Source organism: Miniopterus natalensis, chromosome 2, assembly GCF_054644295.1.
Source record: "Miniopterus natalensis isolate mMinNat1 chromosome 2, mMinNat1.hap1, whole genome shotgun sequence".
Taxonomy (NCBI): domain Eukaryota; kingdom Metazoa; phylum Chordata; class Mammalia; order Chiroptera; family Miniopteridae; genus Miniopterus; species Miniopterus natalensis.
Window position 1 is genome coordinate 123,836,975 of NC_142082.1, and position 19,396 is coordinate 123,856,370.

The window sequence follows — 19,396 nt, forward strand, 5'->3', positions numbered from 1 at the left end:
TAAGAAGGATCTATTACATTAAAGCCATGCATGGCATGCTAAGAAGTTTGGATTTTATTCTAAAACTATATGAATTTGAAACAAATCTACCTCAAGAATTTTCAGATAAAGAATCTTCTTCATTGTTCTCTTTTGCTTCAAACAGCCTTGTCACAAGATGTAGTGCATTTTGTGGAAGGAACACCAGAAATTGAATTTATGAGATACGGGTCCAAGTCTTAGCCTTACCACTTGAACTACGTGGTCTTGAATAGGTCTTTTCACTTTTCGAATTGACAGGCTCTGCTTGGGCAATCCAGAGATAAGGTGTATAGTCAGAGCATTTGAGCTTTGAAGCTCAAATGAGAACATTACATAGGAATATATGTCACTGACTATAAAATCTGTGCCAATATGATGTTGTATACTATTGTTGTGATAGACCTGTCTTTTGTGGGTTTTGCAACATTTAATTGTATGGCCCACCTAGCGACACTATGGATTATCTAACTTGACCTCTTCTTTTTATAAAACAAACAAACACAAAAAGCAATAAAAAAAATTGGAAAACAATTTACCCACAATTACACAGGAAATTAATAACTGAGGTAAAACTAGAACTCAGATAATCTGGGCCAGTAGTCTTTCTGCATCACCACAATAATTTCATTTTTGGTTGATTTGCTAAATTTTTATGACTAGATTCAGGAATAAAAACTAAAAAATTATATAAGGCATCTAACATAGAGAGAACATATGAAAATATGAGTAAGCTTCCTCTTTTTCGTATATATTTTAAATAATATTCCCTGTTTTTCCCCCCTTACATCACTAGAGACTGGCCATGCAATAATAAGCGAAATTAAGTGGCTATAAAAATAAGAATATAAACAGAGGCATGGATACAGACTGACAGCTGTCAAAAGCGAGGTGTGGGGAAAGGGGACTGGGCAAAAGAAGGTGAAGGGATTAGCCAAAGAACACACACCCATAACCCTTAGCCACAGACAACAGTGTGGTGACGGCTAGTGGGAAGGAGGGGTGGGGGCAGGATGGAGGTGGGCAGAGGGGGGGAGGGGACATCTGCAGTAGTGTCAACCATAAAAATAATGTTAAAAAATTATTAATACATAGAATAACATATAAATACCAAACATATAGAAAGTAACCTTTTCTTTTAAAACTTGTCTTTTCTAACCACTCTTCCATTGGTTATTTCCGGTTTATCATTATTATAAAAAATGCTGCAATGCATACCTTTGTGCAGCCGCCTTTGCGTGTGCACGTGTGCACACACACACACACGCGCGTGCACACACACACACACACAGACACACACACGAATATAAGAATCACCAGCCTGGGTCTAACTGTGGAACTAGTTTGTGGTAAGGCATAGTTGTTTTCCCCGATAGGAAATTTTTAAAAAATTGGCATGCACCCTAAGTAGCTTAATTTCTATAGACATAATATCATTGAATTAACCTCAGTTTTTTTCAGCTAAATTATCATTTTTCATTTTGTACCATATCTTAAAACAAAAGAGTTATATGAATTTGTTGCCACTTTTGGTAAGTTATTCAAGTCTTGAAAATTATTTCTTTTAAGCCTTATCTTTTTTTTAATTTTAAACATATCTTTATTGATTTCAGAGAGAGGAAAGGAGAGGGAGAGAGAGAGATAGAAACATCAATGATGAGAGAGTCATTGATCGAGCCTGCAACCCGGGCATGTGCCCTGACCGGGAATCGAACCCCGATCGCCTGGATCCTAGGTCGATGCTCAACCGCTGAGCCACGCCCGGCCGGGCAAGCATTATCTTTTAATTCTAGTATTTCATGTGTTGGGTGAGCAAATGCATGTTTTCTTATCCATATTATGATTTTAAAGGTAAAGCTCATTTTCATACTTAAAAGCTCGTTTTATAGACACATAAAGTATGTATCATTAAAGCAGACCAAAAAATACAGGGTGTCCCCCCAAAAATGTTTATACACTTTAACAGCTGATTCTATTACATTTTGAAAATGAAAAGTATTTTACTAAACACTGCCTTTGTAATTATTCAAAGTGTGTATACATTTGGGGAGGACACGCCATATATGGGGTGTTGAGAATTAGGGGGGAGCAGGGCATCTTAACATTTAGTTTTTCTTACTAAAGCTTTATTTTAAACATTTGGAGAAAGTAGAAGAGAATATTTTTTGACGAACTATTGTAACCGGAAAGGGGACCTGGCACTGAGCAGTCTGCCTTGGGGCTTGCAGTGTGTGTGTGTTTAACTTGTTCAGGAAACACAAGTCCAGGAGGTTTTGAGAGCATGTTTGTTAAAGGTGGGGACCATGAAACAAAGAAGAGCCTAGGATAGAAGAGGCAGCAGGAGAGCCCAGGCTGGGCTGCTTTGGCGCACGGGGAGCCAGAGAGAAGGGGCCTTGAAGAAGGGTGAGGGGTGAGCCCTTGCGCCTCTGGCTGCAAGTCTCCTGGGGACCCTTAGAGTTTAGGAGATGCGGCCTGTGGGGGAAGAAGAGGTGGAAGGGAAAGGGGAGGGCATGCTCCCAGGAGAGAGAGGGTGCTAGGTCCTTTGTTTTGAGGGTTTTTAAAAACTGGGAGTTTAGGGGCGATCTTAGGGGAGGATCTCAATAGAATATTCATGAACTTTTGCAGGTGTGCCCCTTCAGGGTTGTGGTTTCTACTGATTGGTCAGCGCCAGGGCAGGGGGTCTCTAGCCATGGCAGCTGGTCCTGGCATCACCACCTGGTTTTCTTGCTTTTCTGGGCCTGGAGCTGAAATACAACTGAGTCCTAAATGTTATGTCTAGGGAGGAGAGGTCAGAGGGTCTAAACCAGGGGTGGGGAACCACTGGCCCGAGGGCTGTATACGGCCCGGGAAATCATTTGGTCTGGCCCTGCCAAGGCAAGTGCAGGCAGGACTCGAAATTCAATAAATCTAGGAGCTTTTTCATAGCTAATTTTTAAGTTGATAATTTTGTATGGCCCAAGATGATGTTATAAATATCCAGATGGCCCTTGTCCGGAAAGGGGTTTTCCACCCCTGGGAACCACAAGACCAACAATATGCCAGGGGAGGAAAGTCCACCCTGGGGGCAAGATCCAGCATCAGTTTTGCTCATTGCTAAACACCTGGGCTTTCCACCCTTGGCGACCTGTATCTGGCTGTAAATTGCTTGGCCAGTTTGTTCAGCTATCCCTCTCAGTTCCCTCACTGAGGAATTTTCCTAGCTTCTTAGTATCCTACCTCACTATTATTTGTCAATCACCTTGTCAGATGTTTTATTTACATTCTCATTTAAAGCTAATGACTGAAACCCAAGCTTAAGAAAATCTCATGGTGTAATTTCTTTGTTGTCAGGAACTCTGGAAATAGAACATTCTATTAAATAGTGTATTTATTAAAGCAATAAGTGGCAATAGTAAAATGAACAAACTAGCATAAGGGATTTGCTCACAATAACATCTTTTGCTGTAAATTATGGAATAATATTAGAATCATTCAAATATAATGCTTTATACTTTCAAGCATGAAGACTAGTAGACATACAATTAGTTGTGCTAATGCTATTGGAGGCATTCCAGAACCTGAAGTGATTTTTTAATTGTCACAGATACAATATGTAAAAATAATTAAGTGTCCAAATCCACATAAATGGTAAGAACTTTTTATTTTTGTATGGAAAGGAAATTAATTTAAAAAGACAAATTGTGTCTTATTGCCACCACAGTTTCTTTAAATAGTTCTCTGAGTGCCTTTGATTGGATTTATATATAATTTTTTTTGGAATTTTCTTAAGTCCTCTACCTTGTTTAGGACTATAAAAGGTGTAATAAAATACTATTATCTTGTTGTCATGTACAATTTAAAGGTGTAAGAGTGGTTGTGCTCTCTGTCATTTCTAGGATTTTGAGTCTTCATGGCTAATTCTGAATGACAATGGCAGTGGCAGAGTTGACTATGGAGACTTCAGACGTGCCATTATTGGTGAAATGAATGAATACAGGAAATCATTTGTTCGAAAGGTAACTTTGTTATGTAATTTTTCAAATAGTTACTTTTAATAGATTGTTAGGTTCCTTATTTTTAAACTTTTATGAATTACCATTGAAAATGTTCTAAATCTCTTTACCTGTAAGATATTTTGGTTTTAGTAAAACACAAACACATACAAATATAACTTTCCTAGGATAAAGCTAAGTAATTTATGCATATGTTTTAGAAAATATTATAAAAGGAAAATAAAATCTGAATCATATTTTGGTTCACAAATTACTAGTTCCATAAATTATTGGCTCCATAAATTACTAGGTATGTGACTATATGTGGTTTTTTAAAAAACTTATCTTTATTGTTGAAAGTATTACAGATATCCCCCATTTTTCCCCATTGATCCTCTCCACCCTGCGTCTGCCTCCCCAACCCCTTCCTAACCTTCAGAACACTATTGTCGGTGTCCATGGGTTATGCATATATGCATGTAAGTTCTTTGATTAATCTCTCCCCACCCACTCCCCCACCCCCGCCTTCCCACTGAGATTCATCAGTCTGTTCCATGCTTCTCTGTCTCTGGATATATTTTGTTCCTCAGTCTGTTTTGTTTATTAGATTCCACATATGAGTGAGATCATGTAAAACTGAATCAGGAAGAATCAGAAAACCTGAATAGGCTAATAACAACTGATGGAATAGAAGCAGCAATAAAAAAACTCTCAGCAAACAAAAGCCCTGGTCGAGACAGCTTTACAGGGGAGCTTTCTAATTCTTTAAGTTGTAGGGTTAGATAGTTTATTAAAAAATGTTTTTGCTTTTTGAGGTAGGCCTGTAGTTCTCTGAACTTTCCTCTCAGGACTGCTTTTGCTGTGTCCCAAAAATTTTGGATTGTTGTGTGTTCACTTTTGTTTTTTTCCAGGAAGTTTTTTATTTCTTTCTTGATCTTATGGGTAACCCATTCATTGTTTAATAACATGCTATTTAGCCTCCATGTGTTTGAATGTTTTTTTTTTGTTTTTTTTTTTTAAATATATCTTTATTGATTTCAGGGAGAGGAAAGGAGAGGGAGAGAGAGAGATAGAAACATCAATGACAAGAGAGTCATTGATTGGCTGCAGCCTGCAACCCGGGCATGTGCCCTGACCAGGAATCGAACCCTGATCACCTGGATCCTAGGTCAACGCTCAACCGCTGAGCCACGCCCAGCTGGGCTAAATGTTTTTGAATTACTGTAGTTGATTTCTAATTTCATGCCATTGTGATCCAAGATGCTTGATATGATTTCAATCTCCTTGAACATGTAGAGACATGTTTTGTGTCCTAACGTGGTCTATCTTTGAGCATGACCCATGTGCACTTGAGAGGAGTGTATATTCTTCAGCTTTGGGGTGAAATGTTCTGTAAATATCCGTTAAATCCATCTGATCTAGTCACTGTTTCTGTGTTGATTTTTTTGCCTGGAAGATATATCCAGGGAGGTCAATGGAGTGTTAAAGTTCCTGACTATGACTTTATTGCTGTTGATCTCTCCCTTAAAGTCCTTAAGGTTATTATTGATAGGGCCTTACTTATTGCTATTTTAATTCTTTATGCCTATGTTTCTCATTCTCTCTATTTCAGCTTCTTATTACAGCAATCCCTTTAACATTTCTTGCAGTGCTGGTTTGGTGGTGATAAATTCCTTTAGTCTTTTTTTGTCTGGAAAGCTATTTATTTCACCATCTATTTTGAATGATAGCCTTGCTGGATAGAGTATTCTTGGTTTCAGATCCTTGTTTTGCATTACCTTGAATACTACATGCCATTCCCTTCTGGCGTGTAGAGTTTCTGAAGAGAAATCAGCTTACAGCCTTATAGGAGCTCCTTTGTAGGTAACAGCTTGCTTTTCTCTTGCTGCCTTTAAGATTGTCCTTTTGTCTTGAATTTTTCGCACTTGAATTATGATGTATCTGGGCATGAGCCTCTTTGAGTTATTCTTGCTTGGGACTTTCTGTGCCTCCTGAACTTGTGTGACATTTTTCTTGACCAGGTTGGGGAAGTTTTCTGCCATTATTTCTTCAAACAGGTTCTCTAATCTTTGCTAACTTTCTCCATCTTGTGGCATTCCTATGATGTGAATATTGTTACATTTCATGTTGTCCCACAGCTTTCTTAAACTGTCCTCCTGTTTTTAAATTGTTTTTTCTTTTTGAATCTCTGATTGAGTGATTTTTTTTCTGCCCTGTCTTCTAATTCACTGATCCAATCTTCAGCTTTCTCTAATCTGCTGTTTATTCCTTCCAATGTAGTCTTTATTTCTGCTATGTCATCCTTCATAGTTTCCATATCTTTTCTCATGTTGTTGAGCATCCTTACAATCAGTATTCTGATCTCTATATCTGATAGATTATCTCCATTTCATTTAGCTCTTTTTCTGGAGACTTCGCTTGTCCTTTCATTTGGGGCTTGTTTTTTTGCTTTCCTATTTTGGCTGCCTATGTATTAGGTGGCTCTGGTAGGACTCAGTCCTTTTGGAGGGTCTCTGGTGTAGGCCAATGTCAGACACTCTTTGTGACTGGCCTTGAGTACCCTGTTTGGAGCTATAAACAACTCACGGCTTGTGGTTCCCTCTGCTGGGATGGCTTGTTTCCTTTGCTGGGGCTGAGTGTGTTTGGACAGGACCAAGATGCACACCAAAGTATGCTTTTTCCGAAGCCAGGGTCCAGAAACAGATCAGGCAAAGACTCAAAGCATAGGTCCACCTCTGTCTGCAGGCTGATTTGATCTTAGTCTCTTAATGAGCCTCGGGCTGTAGAACACAGCAAGGCATAAACTCCATAGGGTGGGGTGAGAGGTTTTCTAGTGAGTGGGGCAACTGCTTTCCTCCTAGGGAAAAGCTGCCTGGCTGGCAAAGGTCTGCCTGAGAAAGATATCCTCTGCAGTATGGGGGAATGACTCAGTGCAGGAATCCAGATGTCTGCCCTCTGAGATCCATCTCCAGAGCTGGAAACCCTGGATTCTTCTCACACTGCTTTAGTCCACTCTGCCCTCCCTCTCCAGGAGCCCAAGAGGAGTGGCTACACATTACACTTTGTGCATTGGCCTTTTTTGAAGAGGGTGCCTGCAGTTCCAGCCATCTTTCCCTGGCAGACAAAAACCCTGCTCCTTTCTGCAGCCAGATGTTATGTGGGCACCTTTCTCAGTTCTGGTGCTATGGGCTGGGGAGCCAAGCTTGGGTTTTAGGCCCCAGAGTTCTCATTGGTAACTCTCCACAGCTGAGATATCCCTCTGGACCTTCAGCTGCTGCCTGTGGGAGCCCAATCAACCCTCTTGCGCCTCCACACGTCCTACCAGTCTCTATGTGGTCTCCATTTTTCCTCCTTGGTAATGAGGGTGCTCTCCAGCTAGTCTTCGGTTGATTATACAGGATGTTTTTTTTATATTTTAGTTGTAATTCCACTTTGGTCCTTAGAAACTGTCAGTGTAGCTTCCACTCAATCTGCCTCCATCTTGGAATCTCCACTATATGTGTTTTTTAAATATCTCAAACCTCAGTTCCTTATCTCTCAGAGTTGGTATAAGGATTGAATTAGATAATATGTGTAAAATTCTTCGAGTTGTGGCTTTCCCATGGTCAAGGCTCAATGCATGTTATCTTAACCTGACTAAGATGGTTCTCTGGTTTTTATAACATGCATGCCAAATGTTAAAATGAAGATTAAAATGATCATGTTAAATTGGAACTAAAAATAGGAGTATTGATTTTTATAGGGAACTACATATTACTCCAGCCTGGTAGCATTTTAGAACATACTTTTGAGCAATGTACTTTTATTTTCTTTTGTTTATGTACCTAATATAAAATGTATATGTATCTAATACTGAACAAAGCTATTGTGTATAGAATAGTATAGACAATTACATCAAGTATCAATCTCAAATAAAACATACCAAAATCTCTACTGGCCAAAAGACAATTAAAAACCTTAAACCAAACAAATTTTCCCCATAGTATGTGTAAATTTGCATCTATTTGTACTTTACATACCCTGGTGATAGGTTTGAGTATCAGAAGTAGAAACTGGAGAGTTGTCTCTTTTATATATCTTGGTACTGAGAACAGAGGACAAAAGTAGAGTTATAAGGTACTGTATTAGTTTGCTAAGGCTGCCATAACAACTACCACAGATTAGGTGGTTTAAACAACATAAATCTATTGTCTCAACATTCTGGCGGCTAGAAGTGCAAGATCAAGGTGTCAGCAGGTTTGGTTTCTCCTGAGGCTTCTCTCCTTGGCTTGTAATTGCCTTCTCCCTTGGTGTTGTTCATATGGTTGTACCTTAGTCTGTGTTGTCTTTGTCCTAATCTCTTCTTTTTATAAGGACCCCAGTCATATTGGATTAGGGCCCACCCTAATGATTCCATTTTAACTGAATAACCTCTTTGATTTTACTGATGGAATATTTGGAAGTTCACTTTTAAATCAAAATAGTTCTGGCAATTTGTCTTAGCCATTTATCAGTTTCATTTGGATCTTACGCTGGAAGTTACCTGAAAGGTTTTTTTACCTAACTCTAGTGTGTAGAGGAGGAAAGCCAAGGCAACAGAGGTTAGGTTACTTTATCAAAGTCAAGGTGCTAGAAAGTGGTAGAACTAATATTTGAGTGCAGGTTACCTATTTTGACCCCTAGAAAGAATATACCTAATCTATAAATAGAGCCTAGCAGCCATTCCCAATAGAGGCCTGTCACACAGACCAAGCTTCAGGGAGCAGCCTGCACTGTGTTCCTACTATATGGGCCAGCCCTTATAAAGGGGTTCCTGGAATTGTGTTTCAACCAATAGAACTGAGACTTTCCCTGTTCAATAGGAACTGTGCAGATATATCCTCATGAGCATCTTACTGGCCTATCAGAGCAGCTCCATTCTGACCAATCAAAACAGTGCTTTTTAGACCAATCAAATTGTGAGGATTTGGAGTCCTCATTTGCACGAGCATGGACCAATTGCATCCAGGAGCAGAGACTTCTCTCTCTAAGTCAGCTTTCTGTAGGCTAGGGTAGTGCACTTTCCCTTTCCATGGAATACTGAAGACTATGTTTTCCCAGCTGGAGCTGAAACACTGAAGATGTCACTTCAGACCAGAGTGAAACAGACTAGAGCAGAGCAGAACACACAGACCAGACCAGAGTGAAATGGAGCAGACCAGATAGGAGCAGCCATGCTGTTCCACAGCCTGCTATTTCACAGTTGAGCTCTTTGCACTTGATAGTCTCCTTCTGCACTGTACTCCAAATTGAGGATTCCTGTTGGCATTGAATTGGTGCCAGCGACCATCAACTGACACCTTATATCTTGCTCTAATACCTTTCTTCCTTGTATTCATGATGCTTCCTTCATATACCAGTTTAGAATTTTTAAATTGTTTAGAGCCAATAAATAACTACTGGAAAATAAAAAATTAAGCTTGCATGTCTAATGATTTCACAGAAAAAAATAACATTTCTCTTGTTATTTAGGCCTTTATGAAACTGGATTTCAACAAAACTGGCAGTGTGCCTATTATAGACATAAGAAAATGTTACTGTGCAAAGAAGCATCCTCAAGTAATTTCAGGTAATTATTATGAGTTAAAATGCATTAGATTTCTAAAATGTTAGTTAATAAAAATAATATCTTCAAATAATTTTAATTTTTACTGTGGACCTGAGGCCATTAGGGAGGAATAAACAATTATCTTTTAAATTAGAAAAGTGAGAGCTATTTGATCTTCATTTAAAACTTCTTAGATCTATTGTCTGTACTTATTTTTTTCTTTGATGTTTATAATCAAGATTGAACTTTTATTTCCTGTTGAGATATTGAGGAGTTTGAGTTAAAAACAACAGAATAGATACAGAGAACAGATAATAATTCGTGCAAGTTCTCTGAATTAGTTGTACTGAAAGCACTTATACTTGAAGATTTGAGGCAGAATCCCTTTCTCTAAGGGTAAAGCTATACATACAATGAACATACATATGTCTGTGAAAATTTGAGGATATAGAAAACATCTCAAAGTGATTCTAGAAATTCATTACCTACTATATTTCTTCTGACTTTAAATTTTACATAATTGATTTATAAATGAATTTTTATTATACAGAAAGCATTTGTCCATAGTAACTCTCCTCTTTACATCACATTTCCTTCTACAGAGGTAGCAATTACTATTATTTAATATATATATTTCAGTCCTTGTTGTATGGATTTTCATAGTTTACATGTACTGTAAATACTGTTTTTTCATGAACAGATCACTAAACATATTGCTATGTAGTTTACTTTTTATACTCAACAATATGTTTGAGAGTATTTTTTATGTTAATCCACATTGAGCTACCTTATTTTTATCTGCTGCATATTATTATTTTAAAAAATAAATATACTGTAATTTATTTGGCTAGTTTCCTATTGGAAGACTTTTAATTTCTACTTACTGATGTGCAACCAATAAAGCAATAGGCTTATTTGGCCTATTTTCTGCTATTTTCTTGGGACAATATCAAGACCTACAATATCTACATTTCAAGTTTGTTTTGTTTTTTTCCATTGCTTTTCACAGAGAGTAGAAGGGGGGGAGGGGGGAGGGAAAAGGAGAAGGAGAGGGAGAGAGAGAGAGAGATAGAGAGAGGGATAGAGATATCAATGTAAGAAAGACACATTGATTGGTTGCCTCCCGCATGCACCTGGATGGGGACCAAGGATTGAGGTGGCAACCGAGGTACGTGCCCTTGGCTGGAATCAAACCCAGGACCCTTCAGTCCCTGGGTTGATACTCTAACCACTGAGCCAAACCGGCTAGGGCAACATTTCAAGTTTTAATTGATACTTCCAAATTGCTTTGTGAGATGGCTATACCAGATTATACAGCTATTAGTTGGAGAATTTATTTTAACTCAGATTTTTACCAATCTAATAGGCTATAATTTTTTTAATTTGCATTTCCCTGGTTATTAGGGAGGTTGAGCATATTTTTGTATATATATACCATTTATAATTTATATTTAATGAATAACTTCTAATTAATAATTTTGATTATATACTGTTAAATACTATAGAATGCTATTTTTCTAAAATTTTCCTTTTTTAATATTAAAAAGATATACTGTAATTACTTTGGTTTATTATTTTTATTAACCCTTGTAAATAGTTTATTCATTACTTTTAATTGTGAAGTAAAAAAACACAGAATTTGTTATGACGATTAAAGCTAATAATCACCACTGGCTTCCCAATTTTTAATAATTTATTTCAGGTCAAATTAGCTTAATTTGCTTATCAATGACTTTAAATGAACTACAGTTGCTGTAAGAGAATTTCTAGTATTATTTAGTTATATATATAGTATCTCTTTCCCTTAAAACCCATGTCATTCTCTGCTTTTTTCCTTTAATTAATCTTACTAAAGATAAGGACAAGATAGTTTACTATTCATAATTAAGTGCTTTCAACACCATGTAGGTTTTATCTTTGTCTTCTTCCCTCTAGTAATCTTAAGTTGCTTAAGTAGCTTTAGGTTTTTTTATATATCCTTGAATTGTTGGTGAGGGTTTTGTTTTGTTGTTGGATAAACCTTTGTTAGTTTAAGAAATTACATACCTTGTCTTTTGCATTCACGTTGAAGAAGATAAGCTAGCAAACTAAACCTTAAAAGAGGAAAACCTTACTGTTTAAAGAAAACACACCCTTTTTAAAATCTATCATTATAAATTATAATTTTCTCACATACCCATCTTTGGGATATAGATTGTTTACAATTTAAATTAATTTCAAACAAGGCTTTTAGATCAGACATTTTAATAACTACAGAAAATATAATTTATTTTGTTTAAATAATTTATTTAAAGTATTTTCAACTTTAATAGAAATGGAATTTAGTGTTTTTCTGTGTAATAGTATTAGAAATCTAATGTTTATTAAAATATTAAGAGAAGTAAAGAAAGGTTAGTTACAAATGATAAAAAGTAGGCATTTCCTGGGTGGGAATACAAAGAGGTATAAAATTCTTGAGTATTTGAAATAAATATTTACTTAAAAATATATTTAAATAAAAATGTTTTTCTTAGAAAAAAGTAGTGTGAAAACTTAGCTGTTCAAAAATATGGATAGTAGACAGAGAGGGAGATCTCTTCTGCCAAGAGGTGTATATTTTTATATAGATTAGTTCTTGATTAATTTTTATCCCTGACTAACATTCGGTCACAAATTCACTTTATTGTTTTATATTACCGTATTTGTATGGCATAATTATTCAGTCCTTGTTTAGTCAACCTGTTTTTTTTTAAAAAATAACCATTGTTTTTTATTTCCTACATATGTTTTTAAAAGACAGCAGCATCTTGCTATTCAAAGCAGATTTTATTCTTTTAGCTTGAATGAATTGTTATCTAAGTCCATTAGAGAACCTCTGGTGTTTGAAAAAGATCTAACTCTTGCCATAATTTTGCCTATTTTGTTGGATAAACAATTAAGGTAGTATTCCAATTTAAGTTTGTTATTTTAAAATGCAACATGACTTTAAAATAATTTATACCAACTCTCCTTAAATAAAAAAATAAATTAAAAAAATAAAATGATTTATAGGCACTTGGATTTTTCTAACCCATTTTCTGCCTTTGTGTATGGGCCTCTGTTTATTTTCTTTGAGTATTATCTGACCATCTGTAACTTCCTTTCATCTCTTAATTCCTCTTTTCTTACTAAAAAAATAATGAATGCCTCTTTTCTGGTTCTATTCTAAGATCCTGAGAGTAGATTAGTGCCAGGAGGGTAGGGAGTGAAGGGAGTGGCAAATTAGTGAGAAGGGTTCTGTGATGGAGAACCTACATTCAAGATGGTCAGTGAAAGCTTCCCAAGAAAATGATGTTTAAGCTGAGACTGATCTTCCTCTCTGACCATAATATGATCGAATTTTATTTAAATAACTTATTGTTCTCTTTCTGAACTAAAAAAAAATCAAATGAGCTCTGGTCAGGTAGCTTAGCTGGTTAGAGCGTCATTCTGATAAGCCAAGGTTGGAAGTTCGATCGCTGGCACATACAAGAATAAACCAATGAATGCATAAATAAGTGGAACAACAAATCGATGTTTCTCTGTCTGTCTCTCTCTCTCTCCCCCTCCACCCCCCTTCCTCTCTTTAAAATCAATTTAAAAAAATTTTTAATCAAATAAATTTTTAAAAGGATAAATCAGATATTTTATGTTCTCTCTTTAAATAACAAATTAAGGAATTATAATCTTTTTTACACATATGATTCTCAATAGCATCTTCTTATAGGATAAAGTCAATCATATTTAATATAACCCAATGGAAACAGCCTACTTAATGTCAGAGATTAAAATATAATGATTTAATCAAATGTAAGTGCTTCCAGCAAACATTTTCATAGGCCTTTGAATCTTGTGTTTGCAGTAATATTTTCTAGCTGCAGTCATGAGTAACTGACTCACAAATTAACTAATGCCTGAATAAAGAGAGCTTTTCACACATTGCATCACTGCGTTAACAGCTTATAAATCTTTGAAATTATTTGTTTTCTTCTTATTTCTAATGGGAAGCTGAGTCCTCTAAAGCATTAAGAAATACAAGCATATCTACAGTTCTAATTGTTATTTTGCCTATACATATAGGATGTGCCTTATCAGAAGTTTAAAAGATGCCTCCAATTAAAGTTAAATTCTAGTTCATGCAAGAAGATGTTTAAGTAAATTGGAGGATAATTTGACATAAGATTTCAAATTGTTGAAAAGATTTTACAAGGTGATTACGTATTTCTTTACCACCATCAGTCATTGTCCTGTGCTTTTATGGAGATTGTCACATCATCAATACAATTTTGCAGGCCATTCCACAGAGGAAGAAATCAAATTGTCTTTTCTGGAGACATTACAAGGTGCCTGCAGCAAGCCTGAGGAAGTGTCCTATGGAGAATTTGAAGATTACTATGAAGGTATAAGTATAGGAGTAGTGGATGATGAAGATTTTGTTACTATTTTACGTACTCCATGGGGGATTTAGATTTTTTAAATTAGCCCTAAGCGTTTTAAAGGAGAGACGAATTAAATGTAAAGTAAGATCAAACACTGGAATATATTTTTCCTAGAGCTCTATTCTCTTTTTTCTCAAAAAAATTGAGTCTGGAGAGAGAAATATTCAGAAAGACAGGTGTAGGGGTATTTGTATGTTCACGTGCAGGTCTGAGTGCTCACCTGTTTATAAGTTCGAAAGGGCCTATGGTTTTCACTTCCTACTTAACTTGAATATTTTTCAGAGGTCTTTTTTTTATTAGCCTTCATAAGAAAGTAACATCTGTATCAAACCGTAGGAGATCATCCGTGTAGTAACCAAGTTTTTTGTCTATTTTGTTTTGTTATTGATATCCCCCCCAAAAATTGCTGCCATTCCCAATTTGATAAATTGGAATTGGGCTCAAAGCTTGTCAGACTGAAATTGTTCAACTCGTTTCAAACATATAAAATGTTAAAGGGATCAAGGGATATGCAAAATAAATTTTCCATGCAGTGTGATTATGGATGTTTTCTGTAACATAAATATTTTGAATGTTGGAGGTCTACTCCTAAAATGCTTATTTAAACACAGACTTGTGAATTCTTGTCTTCTACATTATGTGCTGTTGTTTGTCCAATAGAGCACAATGTAATTATTTTAGTGACCAGCTCTATTCCCCACTGTAGTCCTTGCAACCTGCACAGAATTATTATTTAGAAACAATACAAAATGGGGGGTGGGTGGCCTTTTTTTAAGATTATTAAGTAAGCATCTTAAAAAGTGCATTGTTACATATATGGACTGACAGATAAGTTAGTAATTCTTAACCAAAATGTAAAAAGATATTTTGTGTCCCTAAGATGAACTTAAGTTATTCTAAACATCTTTATTTTTGGTATATAAACAACTGAAACATTTTCTTCGAAATAGATATTATTTAATGGTTAGACATGTTGTAATCATTCTTTCTAAATTCTTCTACGTTCTTCACTTCTCTTTGGAGATAGAAAGAAGAAAGAAGTTTTTATAGAGTTGTTTCCAAGTTCATAATTTAAAATGTTATATGTTGATATAAATTAGAAAAAAAATAGTGTTGAGTAAAATAAGTGGTTAAAAAAATGAAAATATATACTTTGTAGAATACAACTTTTGGCATATAATTTTATTCATCTATACCCTTGGCAACATTTTAAAAAGTGTGATGGGTGTGAACTAAATAGACTCAAAGTAGTACCTTTACAAGATTTGAGGAGGTACCAAAACTCACTGCTAAACTATCAGAAAAAAAATATGTATAATCATTTTGGTTCTGTTTTCACTAGCAAAGTTCTTTATTCTTTGGAATTTTTTCAATTCGGTTATTGTAATTAAAATAATGTGCTGGAACACTTTTTGGCTGATAGAAGTCTTTGACACTGTTTCTGAGTCACATTCTTTTACTTGGAAAAATGTATCTAACTATAGTCATCTTAAACCCTATAAATTGCTCTCATGTTAAAATGACTCATGATACTGTGGGTGCTCAGTGTGCATGTAGTATTTTTTTATTGATAAAATTGTATTTAGTTCTCCCTAACAATTCTATTTTAATATTGCTGTGTCATATTTTCCTGTGAATATAATCAGAAAATGTACAGGCTGTCATACTGTAAAAAAAAGTGTGTGGGGGAGATTCTTCTGGGATTTAACATATTAATGTGACAGCATACTTTTAAATAAACCTCCACACTCTTAAATATAAATATTCACCTATGGTTATCTGTGGGAAGTTTCTCTATTTAAAATATGTAAGTTTTTTTGTAGTTAATTTCTTGATTTACAGAGTTATTTCCATGCAGAGTTAGAAAATACATATTCAGTGTTATTTAGTGTATTTTGTTAAGTTGTAATTGGTGGCACAATAAATCATTTTGCTTTGCCTCACTGTCTGCATTCTTCTTTGACTTTTGTATAGTAAAATCTATTATTTACTATTAAATTCAGTAGAAGAGCATCTAATAGAAATTATACTTTCAAACATCCAAAACATAAAAATTGACTCTTGAAATTCTATTCTAATAGTCTTCAAGATTTTAAAATATTTCTTGATTAACTTTAAACTATTAAGTTCTATGCTGTGATGATGTTACATGAATTTTATAGTTAAGTGTATTTCATTGTTCTCTAGATCTTCAAAAGGTAGTTACTTGTTTTGGTACAGAACTGCTTTCCAAATTAACAACACTATTTATTGAATTCAATATATTGATTTTCTTTACTGTTTCTATTGTCATAAATAAAGTTTTACAGAATGTTCGGGAAAAATTTACATTTTATCAGAAAACGGGATATTCTTTAGGAACTTTTTAGCTATATTTAATTAGGAAAAAATATATACATTTTCACGATGAAGCAACTCTATAGTATAGATAAAAGCATAAGTTCCTGTTTTAAATTTTATAGTATATAAAAGTATATTGCTTAATGAAGCAGCTGCTCAGGGAGAGGCGCTTACAATAATCCATAATTTTGACACATATATAAAACACAGTTTATTGATTACTTTGGATTCCAGTCTCAGTTGTTGTCAGTTGCTGCAGGAGAGAATCCACAGTAAGCTCTGTGCCTGGTGCAGATTCACACGCCTCCGTGGGATTCCAGTTTGTCGGGCGCTGTGAAGACTCCTCCCCGTGAGGGTGGCCAGTGAGGACAAGCGTCCACAGCGATGTGCTCAGGGAGGTAGAAGGAGCTGAGCCGTGGGACAAGCCAAGCGAGAGAAAGGGGAGCCCGCTGGGCTGGCAGGGCATGAGTGCCTCCGTGAGAGGACGCTCCCGCCACGGCCTTCTATCTTTATGGTTATACAAACGTCTAAGAAAAGCGTATTTATTGGATGGCTTCATATATGAAGAATAAGCGCCCACATTAGACCCGCTGCTCATTTGATTATTCGTTCACCTTCCTAGGTCATTCATGCTGCGCAGCTCTGCCCGCCCGTGGCCCAGGCTCGGAGTCTGGGATTGTCTCACGCTCCTAAGGCCCGCTCACTCTCAAGGCCTTTGACTTCTTTCTTTCCAGTCGGCCCCCTTCACTGTTCTCACGTTTCCGCCTCTGCCCAAGCTCTCAGCACCTCTCCGGAGTGTCAACCCCTCACCCACGGCCTCCCCAGCCCTGCTTCGGCCCCTTCACACGTGGCTCTCGCAGTCACCTTTCTAAAACATATGCTACTTCCACGACTAAAATTCTCCTGCGGTTTCTCTTATCTTTCAGAAAAGTTTAAACTCCTTAGGTTAACACACAAAGTCCAGATGATCTCACTTCCCTGAGTTCATCTTGCTGGACTCAGGTAAACTTTTCAGGCACAGGGGTGGCTGGAAGGCCCAAGGACACGCTGCTGGGGCTCCACTGAGCCTGCAGAGCAGGGTGCCTAACCTCTGCCTCCCCGCTGACACGCTCGTGGTTAATACAAACCTCTGCCTCCCCGCTGACACGCTCGTGGTTAATACAAACCTCTGCCTCCCTGCTGACACGCTCGTGGTTAATACAAACCTCTGCCTCCCTGCTGACACGCTCGTGGTTAATAAACCTCGAAATGTGTGGGGGAGCGTGGTCTGAAATTTATTTCATTATAATTGGATAGTGAGGTTAGGAGAAGCAGCGAGCTCTCACCTACCTTAAAGATTTTAGTGGGGGATCACAATTAATTACCATAAAGAACCTATTACTTTTGCACAATTAAATTACTCCTACTTTAGTTGTCAGTTCAAGCTGCAGTTCCCTGTCAGACACTGCAGTCGTCCTCACAGACGCCAAAACGGTATGGTACCGTGCCTAAAGGAGATTAAAAAATTCAGACACCCCTAGTCCTTGATGAGTATAACGCAGGCATAAACTAGGCGCAGTGGGACATGGAAGGACTGTATCATCCCAGGGGAATAATAACTCACCATTCTGAAAACATATGATTTGTTAAAGTATTATTGGGATGGCAGTTAAAGTGTTCTACATAAAAACTGAAAATAGCAAAGATTTTGGAGATTCAATTGTATAGATTGTAGGAATGTACTAATTGAAACACATTTTCAGATTTCTCTCTTTAATGACACATATATGAGCTGATTTGTATCATTTTTGGATATCCAAATAAAGTAAAGTTATTTGGAAGGATTTGAGTCACAAAATTACCTATCTGGCGACAAATTTTATTCAAGGAGGAAACAAGGTCCCTGTTGTGTTAAGCATTCTTTTTATCAAATTAGAATGGCATTTCTGAGCCATGGCTGAATGAGTATAGATATAAATGAAAAGATTCCCACCTCTGCAATTGTGTTGAGTTTCCTGAGATTTTCCGATGATGAGAAAACCAATGTGAAACAAATGACTGCAATTCAATACTCACTGTGTGTCGCTTGTGAAAGCTGCATACTTATCTAGTATTTGAAAAGACTCTTATTGAAGATATTTTAAGAAAATGGATGTTGTCCAGGAAAAGTAATTTTGAGAAAGTATTCAGATGACCACTCCAGCAAGAAAAAGTATGTACTTATAGTAATATTTTAATATAAATGATGTTGTGGAAAGAGCATAAGCTTTAAAGTCACTGAATACTGATTCCAGTCTTGACCTCTGCTACAAATTAGCTCTATGACTTTGGAAAACTACTTAATGCCGTTGAGTCTCTACTTCATCTGAAGATTGATATGAGGATTGAATATAGATATGGATACTTTTAGAGATGGAGATGTAGGCATACATCTAGATATATAGTACATGTCACAGTCTAACAGACAAATGTAACTCAGTAAACATTTATCTCCTTTGTATTAATGAAAAGTTTTAAAGAAATTAATAAAAAGATTAATGAAAATTTTTTCTTATTTTTTTCTTGATTAATCTCAAATGGCAACAGGAAGAGTCATTCTTTTAAAGAGATAGAATTTAATGGGTAGGAATAATTTGTATGTCACTATTTTCTCCTGAATCTAATAAACTTATTATTAACAATTCTCTTCCTTCATCAGAGCCCATGAAGGAAAATCAAAATCTTGTGTTAAGGCTAGCATCTCTCTTCTCCTTCAAAGCATATAGCAAAGTGACGGGCGAAAAAGGTGGCTGGTGATAAAATTTATTGTTACCGAAATTAATCGGAAGATGATACATGTGGAAGACTAATTTTATATCTGTAGAGACTTTAGGCAATGTTCCTAATATTTTTGGTGTATACACCAAAACAATGGATGCCTTGAATCCTGCATGATATTTTGCAAAGATGGTTGCAACAGTAGCTCTCATCCCAAATAGTAATGTCCTTACTTAGTCAACTTGACTTCACATGGAGAGGTGGGGGTCCATGTGCCCTCTGCTTGGATTGGGTGCCTTGTTACTTGTTTGTAACAACAGATTGTGGCT

General features: G+C 36.3%; 1 protein-coding gene across 2 annotated transcripts in view; it reads left to right on the forward strand.

Annotated features, from left to right (window-relative positions):
* Positions 1-15,935, forward strand: part of CAPS2 (calcyphosine 2) — a 42,256-nt gene extending 26,321 nt beyond the window's left edge. For both annotated transcript variants that reach the window (XM_087814533.1, XM_016199054.2), the window contains 3 exons: positions 3,894-4,013; positions 9,480-9,576; positions 13,845-15,935. In XM_087814533.1, the coding sequence (XP_087670659.1) occupies positions 3,894-4,013; positions 9,480-9,576; positions 13,845-14,020 (393 nt within the window). In that variant the 3' untranslated portion in view covers positions 14,021-15,935. The remainder of the gene's footprint in view (positions 1-3,893; positions 4,014-9,479; positions 9,577-13,844) is intronic.
* Positions 15,936-19,396: the final 3,461 nt, after the last annotated feature.